Source organism: Protopterus annectens, chromosome 8.part0, assembly GCF_019279795.1.
Source record: "Protopterus annectens isolate FY-2018-M chromosome 8.part0, PAN1.0, whole genome shotgun sequence".
NCBI classification, from domain to species: domain Eukaryota; kingdom Metazoa; phylum Chordata; order Ceratodontiformes; family Protopteridae; genus Protopterus; species Protopterus annectens.
This window is the reverse complement of record NC_056741.1, coordinates 883,065,045-883,074,576: the sequence shown is the minus strand read 5'-3', so window position 1 is coordinate 883,074,576 and position 9,532 is coordinate 883,065,045. Positions and strand designations below refer to the sequence as shown.

General features: G+C 39.0%; 1 protein-coding gene across 1 annotated transcript in view; it reads left to right on the top strand.

Annotated features, from left to right (window-relative positions):
• The first annotated feature begins 7,863 nt into the window (after positions 1-7,863).
• Positions 7,864-9,532, top strand: part of LOC122809134 (troponin C, slow skeletal and cardiac muscles-like) — a 90,936-nt gene continuing 89,267 nt past the window's right edge. The window contains exon 1 of the mRNA XM_044080403.1: positions 7,864-8,059. Coding sequence (XP_043936338.1) covers positions 8,036-8,059 — 24 coding nt within the window. The 5' untranslated portion in view covers positions 7,864-8,035. The remainder of the gene's footprint in view (positions 8,060-9,532) is intronic.

Genomic DNA, 9,532 nt, shown 5'->3' with positions numbered 1-9,532 from the left:
AATTGTAAACGGCGAACGCATATTGAGCGAACCCGATTGGTTGAAACGTCACGTGCATAACATGGAAATTGCCATAGAGAATATTTTCCCTTTAATGCAGTGCAATCTCGGAGTAGGAATATTTAAATAGTGGGGGTGTGGGGGGGGCACAGCCCCCCACATGGGGCGTGCAGAGGGGCTTGCCCCACTGCCTACAACATTTAGGTAAGTATAGTTTTTTATTTTAAGTTTTTAATTATATTTTCAAAATTTCAAACATCGCTCATATGGTGTCGACCATATGGTGCTCGATGTTTGAAACTTTCAAAAATATAATATAGAGCCTATTGTCTGAAACTGAAGCCGCATAATTTTGATGTTGTCTACTATGTTTTATCTAAGTTTGTAACTCTACTGAAAACTGCATATTATACTTATCTCTAAATACTTCTATTATTCCTAATGTATTTGTACTCTGCTTTCTGGAGCTTTTCTCCCCAGGCCTCCGCTGAAAATAGACATATATCCAGTCGGACTTTCCCAGTAAATAAATGTAAAATAAATAAATAAAATAAAAAATAAAGTATTGTGATGTTTCCATTTTTGTCATAGACCATATCACCTCTAGGCAGATTCCTAGGGACCCAAAAATTCAAACTCCAGTTTACCTTGAACAAAGTAAATTATGAACTTATAGCCTGTTATAGCACACCTTCCATGTCCTCAGCTGACAATTAAAGATTTAAGCAATAACCCACACCTGTGGTGTGGGTAATTCTGGATTTACCCATGGTTGGTGTGGTTTGGTCATGAAGCCGAAGCCCAAGTGGCCAAACAAAGACAACCATGAGTAAATCCAACATTATCCACACCCAGAAGTGGGTTATTGCTATTATACAATGACATTGTCTCTTTCGGCTTTTCCCGGTTAGGGGTCGCCACAGCGGAACTCCAGTCCGCTAATGATTGGCAGTTAATTTTTACGTACTGGCTTGCCAGGCCTGACACACAACCTTCAACGAAGGTACGCCCATTCACGCATGTCTCCATGCAGAAGATGCTCTAGCTGAGAGTCGAACCGGAGAGCATCTTACTGTGAGGCGACAATGCTACCGCAGCACCACCACCGCAATGACATTATTTAAGAAAAAATACTTACTTTTCTTAAATAATGGCATTGTATAATGTCTCCTTGCTGCCCTTCCACAGCTGTCCAGTATTCTGTGGCAGTTCTGATGTACTGTGCATGCGTATGGTTACGCAGTACATCAGAGCTGTGTGTGGAAGCAACGGAGAAAGGAAGATTGCCGTTGCTTAACATAGCGAGATAACAGCAATGGAGCTCTTCCATTCTCCATTGCTGTCCAACACACACAAAAAAAGACTTATACTAATGGAAAAAGTCCGAGCGACCGGGTCTTTTTCCATTAGTATAAGTCTGATTTAAAATGGGCACGCTGACCAATCAGCGAGCATGTTTTGGAATATTAATGGGGGTTCATTGTATAATCCTAAATATACTTATTGAGTTACGATAATGAAAAATACCTTTATGATGGGCAATTACAACTATCTGATGATTAACTGGTGCACCTACACCTCAAACGTTGGGTATGCCTAGAGATTCCTATACTTAATAAGCAGTAATTCCCTAGGAAAATACTTAACTAACCAACTAGAAAGCAAAACATTTTAGATCTTGTCCTGAGAAACATAACCCCCACATGTGGCTCTCCATTAGTATCTCCATCCCTCATTAAATCTGACCATAAACATGTGACCTTTTCCTTTAAAGTCTCAAACATCTCCCATAGTCAAATTTTCTGAATTTAAGGATTTTGAGCATACAGATCAACTCAAATTTTATGATGAGCTTTTGAAACTTACTTGTAATATCACCAGTCCTGATGCAGCCACAGCTGGTACATATGCAGCAGAGTTCTGTTCCCACCTAACTAAACAATTCTCTACTAGAACCAAATATAACTGGAAATTTAGGAACAAACCACCCTGGTGATCTACAAGTATAAAAAAGTAACAAGAGAAAAGATTTCTACCTTATACCAAATCTAAATATTTCTTTAACAAAAACTGTGGCAAAAAGATTAGCAAGGAACTAAAAGCTACCTACTGGAAGATCAAAGCCAATCATAAACTGAAACTAGTATCTGAGGCCAAGGATAATTACAAATATTTCTTTAGTTACAGAGAGTACCATGCCCACTTTGGCATGTATCTATCCAGACACAGCAAGCAACTAGTAAGGTCCTAAAAAAACGTGGGCTATCAGGAGAGATTTGAAGCCGTTTCACTATAAATTGTCTCTTATAGGCTTTATATGGTGATCTAAGTCTGCCATTTCATTCCTTTAAGGATCCAACCCTCCTTAGACTCTTGTGTCTCTGTAAGACCAACAGATCCACAAATAGCAGAGCTAAGGACTTAAATATCTAGCAACAACCCTGAAGAGGCAGATTTATTACCCAGTAATTATCCCATCATTCTAATAAATTACTCCTGCATGTTAAGAAAACTGACACCCTTGCATCCTTCAAATCTAACCTTGATAATTAGATGGTTATGTTCAAATTCATCCCTGGAAAATCTGCTTTGCCCTGCTAGATATGGTGTGTGTGTGTGGGGTGTGCAACATCAGGATAGGGATTGGGAATGCATAAATGATCTCTGGATTCACTTGCCTTGTAATTTGTATGATCCTGTGACCTACTCATTCCTTTAGCAACTTTGTTAAATTAAGGAAACATATAATGAAGGGAGCATGATTCTTCACAAAAGTGGGATCACACAGAGTTAGAAAACTGCAGATCACTTAGTTTAAGTTCACTGGTTGTAACATTCTGATGAACAGAAATAAATAAAACCATGTGAAAGCTAGTGAAAGCGGATAACATATGCATACTAAATCTAGAGCAATTTATAATAGTTTTTCAATCTTACTCACAAACACTGGCTAATCTACAGTGTATGTACTGTACCTGTGTACTATGTATGTATTCTACCTACATTCCAAAGTTCAGCTGTACACCACAAATCTATTACTTACCTTTATTTTTAAAATTAATATCTTTTTTGATTGTTCTCTCCACTGTAACTGTTTGTGCCGCATGTCACTGTAAAAACATGTCTCTTGTAATTTGTGTGTATACTGATTATGTCTAAATAACTAAATGTGTCTGTAATTTTTCTTTGTGGAGCTTTTCTCCCTGGGCCTCTGCTGAAAAAGGGCCTTTTCGGCTCAGTCAGACACCCCCGGTTAACAAATGTAAAATAAATAAATAAATAAAATTTATAAAAGAAAGGCTTACAGTTCACTGTTAATATGGTATGCAATCATGTCAGCAGAGTAAACGCTTGAAAGCCAGATCACCTTCTGCACATAGCTATTTCTTCTTCAGATATTTTACAAGGGTCTACTAAAGTGACATTACTCCTAGTAAAGCTATATGAACAAGGGTTAAGCAAGAGAAAGTGTAATAGAACCTGGGCAAGACCAGCCATTTCATTGCTACTCCCAGTCTGCGATGTGCTCATTCTAGAGTATAAAAGAGTTGTATTACAGGAATAGATCAGTTGTACAATGGCTCACTATAACATAATGTACAGATGGATGGAACAGCACACAGGCCACACCAGAGGAATTCATCTTCCCTGGAGGTAAAGAGATCTAAGAAATGATTATGTTAAAGGGTGCAGAGATAAAGTCCTCTGCACATAAAGTGCCAGGGCTCTACCCCTTCAGAAAAGCAAAACTTGAATGCTCTTTTTTCTTTCGCACACAAAAAGGAACTGAAGGAAATGCTCACAAAATGGATGCCTTAGACATGTCTCAATAGCTTTGAAAGCAGTAGCACCTTAACGCTCTGGCCACTTGTTCCCAGGCTCTCTCACTCTGTTTTTCTCTTGATCCTGCACATTATCATTTTTCTAGAAAGGGGAATTGGTTTATTTCTTAATGTTTCCTTCTCTAATTGTCTTAGTTTTCTCGATTACTCACTCTACTTCAGATTATTTTAGTTTTCTCAGTTGCTTACCCTACTTCAGATTATTTTGATTGCCCTTTTTTTACTGTCGTTTTTTTTACCTTTGTTACAAGAAATGTATGTATGTTTTGTTGCAAGTTTCATCCCTTCCTCCCAGCTAGAGTAAATTGAAATCTAACACTCTTTCCCTATCACCTGTACTTGCTACTTGAAATTCATGTGAGCATCAATCCCCTTAAGCAGTTTCTCAGACCTCTTTTCTTTTAAAAATGTGAAACTGTTTAATCTGCTTATCACAGTCTATTTCTTTCCTTTTTCTTTATTCACTGGTATGGCTTGTTGGTGGAGCTCAACACGCTTATTCATTAGGCAGGTAAATCAAAGAAAACCAGTGTGTCTTACCATTTTGTTTGCTCAGCCTTTATACGTTTACTATCTGAATCAATATTCAGTCCCTACTAGTTAAACTTTATAACAGTAAGCTTCAAAGGAGGCAGTTCAGTTAATTACAGACATGTATAGTATGTTCCTGCTATTTAATATCTTAATGTCTTTCTTAGTCATTGCCTATTCAAGTTTTCACTACCTTCTGCATTTAAAATTAGTATTTGTTTATATTGCATTTATTCAAATGCTATACATATATACTGTAAGTACCACTGAATGTTTCCGTTTTTTTGTCTCACCCTGCACATGCCAACTATCTGACCAACCATTACTGATCTTAGGTTCATAGGAGATTACTAAACTAACGGCTTAACAGCCCTTACAAGCTTAGCCAGTATTACATGAATTTTATGCAATTTTTGATCCCAAAAGGCTAGGGGATAACTTAGGTTTGTGCCTATGCCTTTGAGCATTTTACAGACTGCCCCTGTTCATAACGGACACCGGCACCACCCCAGGAGCGAATTTATGATTCCCCAGCCACTGATCCAAACTGCTTTTGAAGAGGGCTAGGAAAGGGCTCTGCTTTACAGGAATAGGAAGCCAGTTTCAGAGAAGGGGTAATCCCTGAAACACATCTCTGTCTCTCCAGCATGTTTTGTTTGTGTCACAGACCAGGCTTTGATCCCTAGATCCAGTGACTCTCGTGCAGTTTATCTTGCGAATGTGTAACAGTTCTATCAGGGCTGAATTTGTGAGTGCATGTCCATTTGTTTACCTTAAAAGTGAGTAACAGTCAATTGCAGTATAGCCCACAGGGGATTTCTGATGCTAGGCTAACCTTTCTCCACTGGTAGCGGAGTGTGCAATACTGAAACGTGGGCAGCTACACTTTCCCTGAAGCATATACATATGTGCAATGGTGGCCACAGTATTTGGGCATTGTTTAGCAGAGCCAAGCACATGACATCTGACAATACACTGTTATGACATTTTTTAGCGGGTATTAGCAATACAATGGACTGGACCACATCTCTCCATCACAATAGGTTAGATTATGTTGGAGGCTCTCTCACATACACCCTAGCTGGCTTCTCCAGCACCTGCGCCATTACTCAGTCTCAAGTTGGCTGGATCACAGTTAGGGCTTTATCCCTCTATGGCACAGATCTGAAAATTCTGAAGATTTTCTTTTTAGCCCAGACAGTAGCTGAAATGGATCCTGATGGATAAATCTGTTACTCTTTTTCTCAAACATTAAATCAAACATTTTTCTCAAACATTAAATGGATACATAAGTATTTACACAAGATGATCTAAATGCTTGCAGCCATTTGAAAAGGAAGTAAGGAAAGCCTGGAGGAATGCTGGGATGCATTAAACAGAAGTAACACCACTATAAACTGGAAGTTATTCTTTCTCTGTACAGACAGCTGATAATGCCATACCTGGATCATTCTGTACAGGTCATTCTGCACATGACCCCCATTTCTGCAAAATGTAGGCTATGCAGAAAAATGCAATGAATTTGAGAAAAGATGCAGAAGGTGAAAGGGTAGAAATGCCTAGTTTATTTTAACATGTTAAATTCAAAAAGGGAAATGTCATTTAGAGGACATTCAATATCAAGGGAATCGAGTGAAAATAGAAGACAGTTCAATAGTGATGTTAGGAAGTAATTCTACACAGAAATGATGGTAGATGCATAAAACAGTCTGAGGGCATTCTGGGAAAAAATGTATTGTTTTTTAAGAGTTGATGAACTACAGAAACCGGCTCTGTAAAGATGCAGTAATAATCTGGACATATATTAGCAAGGAACCATTAATCATTGTATAAGAATGTGTTTAGTTAGACTAGCTGGAATAAACAGTACTTCCTTGCTGACAGTTTGCCTTACTCCCCAGATCTCCATCAGAATTCAGGTGTGCATTCCCAGATCTCATCCTGAGATCAAACATGTGCTGACTACATTGCCACTAGGGGACCCCCCCGCATATTAGTACCAGCAATTTAATATGCAATCCCTTGATGTTTACCAAGGATAAGCATTTAATATCTAGCTCTACATCAATTTTTTTTGTTGTTTGTCTGTCGGCTTTTCCTGGTAAGGGGTCGCCACAGCGGATCTCCAGTCCGCTAATGATTGGCAGTAGATTTTTACGAAACATCGAGGTGCCAGCTTGAAGCCCATCCTTCAACGAAGGCATGCCCATTTACGCACGCATGTCTTTCGAACGCTACCCAACTGCAGGGAGGACATGCAGACTCCACACAGAAGGCACTCCCAAGTCCAGCCAAGAATCGAACGGGAGAACCTCTTGCTGTGAGGTAACAATGCTACCGCTGTACCACCGCAGCATCTAGCTCTACATCAATAGGGAAGTTTTTTTTATTTCCCAGAACTGCTTCACTGGCAAGCATGCACTCCCCAGATATATAGCCATTGTTGTGTCCACTGTCCAGTTTTCCACCAGGAATCAAATACGCTCTCCATATTTCTATCAGGATCAAACATACTTTCTCCAAGTCTCCTTCAGGACTCTCAACTTCTGTACCAGAGGTCAGCTATGTACTCCCCAGATTTCAGTGAGAGAGCAAATGCATACTCACTAGATATCTGCCAAGGTTCTTAAAGTATTATCCTCAGGTCCTCATCAAAATTCAAGCGTGCACTGCTAGTCAACTACATAAGGCAGTCAGTCACTCCTACCATTTATCAATAGGGAGAGCCTTTCTCTTCCAAGCAACACAGCCTTATCAGCCATTCAGTAATATCCTCCATGTTCTCCATAATTGTCACGCTGAAAAGACAGATTTCAGACATTCATGGAGGTTTACAGGAACTAGCTTCTTGAGTCAGAGAATACATTTGCATTTGACCAACTCCACAGTGAGAATAAAGAGATAACCATTCATTCTCATCTTTGCTACATGTGGCCATGTACCATCCCTGTAGTTTTAACAAGAGATCATAAATGCATCAGATCAGCAAGCACTGATTCTCTCTTGAATGAAGCAGAGCTGCTAATGTAATCTATGGCTCCCTTCCCAAAGCAGTGTTTAAATGACACAAGTTCATTCCTAAACCTTAGCATTACAGGTGCAAATCTAACTGCAGCAGTAATAAGATGCCTTTACTACCACCTGCTATCCCCAAATTCCTTATCTGTGGCTTCTGTTTATACTGCACTGTGTCCCTCTTCAGGAGAATCAGCATTCTGCAAGAGAGGTGGCCAAGAGGAAGTACCTAACATGGAATTTTTTCAAACAAGCATCCCAGTGTCCACTTTATTCTTCCTTTCAGCTTCAAAACATACCGTTGAATTTATGCTGAACACTTGGTACCATGACATGAAATCAGTTGTGCTGTAGTCCGCCATGTGACTAGCAAGCCCAGAAGGGCCTTGCTGCAACTTATACAGCAGGGTGACTCATGTCCTTCTAAATAGGATATTCTTGCTGCTTTGTTCATCTGTTCTATGTTATGCATGTCCTTCATCTCTTGCTGCCTTGAGTCAGTCCCTTTCAATATATTTATAGAACAAGCCAATTGCATTGTGACGCAAGGACACATTCTTTCTTCCACCCTAATAAAAGCTCTTGAAGGTGCTGAGAGGCTTTTGTTTTTTCACTTGAGGATCCAGACAGATTGAAACAGCTTAGCCATGGATGATGTGTATAAGGCAGCGGTAAGTAGCAATGTTTATTTTTCAAGGACAGTGAATAAATAGGCTTTGTGAAGCAGACTATGTCAACCCCCACATATTAGGGGATATTAGGAGATAAAGTAATTTTTATCAATTTTTTTTGCTTTTTTCCACCTCATACACTGCTTGTAAGCACTAAATATAGACTGTTCTCAGAGGTAAAGGGCAAGGGATGACTTCCTGTGCAGTGGATATTGATGCTTTTTGAAACTGTTAAACATATGAGATTTGATATGTCCTTCTCAGAGTCTGATATTGCTTCTTTACAATGCCAACATTAGATGCTACTGTTTTTTCAGAACTGTTTTCTGCCTTACAGTGCTAACAAATTAATCTTTCTCAAGACTTACATACTCAGACTGTTATCCTCATCGTTGTCTTAATTTTTTTTTTTAACTCGGATATTTTTTTTTCATTTTAACTTATGACTGTGGTACTCTGCCTACCACTAACCCATGGAAAAGTACCAGTGGGACCAATGGTACAACAGCACTTTTGTCAGTCAGCATATTTAGACAGAAGAGAGGGGACTTTTTTATTTACTGTAATTTATCTTCACTTATTCTCTGCTGCTGCTGCGGACACTTACATTATTGCCATTATACAGGCTAATACTACAAGGCAACCTATGCAGAATGTATGTGTATCCTGTCTACTTACTTGTGTGGCCTGGCACACAATCAGATCTGACAATACCCCTAATCACATCAGCTAATTGTTCTCTCTCCATCTTCAATAGTGGTTGCAATCTTTTCTCCAGTGCCTGTTGCCTGTATATCAGCACAATAAGCAGGTAATAAACCTGCATTTGCTTACTTATTTTTTGCTAAAGGGGTGGGATCTGATTCAAAGCAGGTCTTTTTCAGTGATGACAGGCAAGAAAGTAAAATGTTTGTCTAAAAATATTCCCTCGACCTCACAATAGCAAACTGAAGTATAATTTAAAATAAAAAGGAATGACATAGAACTGTAATATCTTATGATATCCTTTCACGATGTCCAACATTCTAGTGAGTACAATCACAATAAGATATATATTGCATTATTATGTGTTTTGTGCTGGGAACACAGCAGGTAATATCAATGTTCTGTGGAACTATAGCTTGGAAAAATGCGGTTGCCAGACAAGCTTCTTCTGAGTAAGTGAGTAGCAGCTGCAGGACAGATTCTGGAATTACAACAATGACAGGTGTCAGCTTATTGGTATGCCCTAAATGCCTCATCACAGTTCATGAAAGGTCGGCCATGGAATAGAAGCAGTTTTGTAAAAAAAAAATGTGAACCAACTCTGAATACAACACAGATATAAACAACAGTTCAATGAGGCTTTCTGCACTGTTAAATTCTACTCTTTAGGAAATATTTTTCTGCATTTTTAGCTATTTTTCCAGTAATGGTAGATAAGTCCTGAAAAGTTTTGAGTGAAGTTGTTTGTCTTTCGGCTTTTCCCGGTTA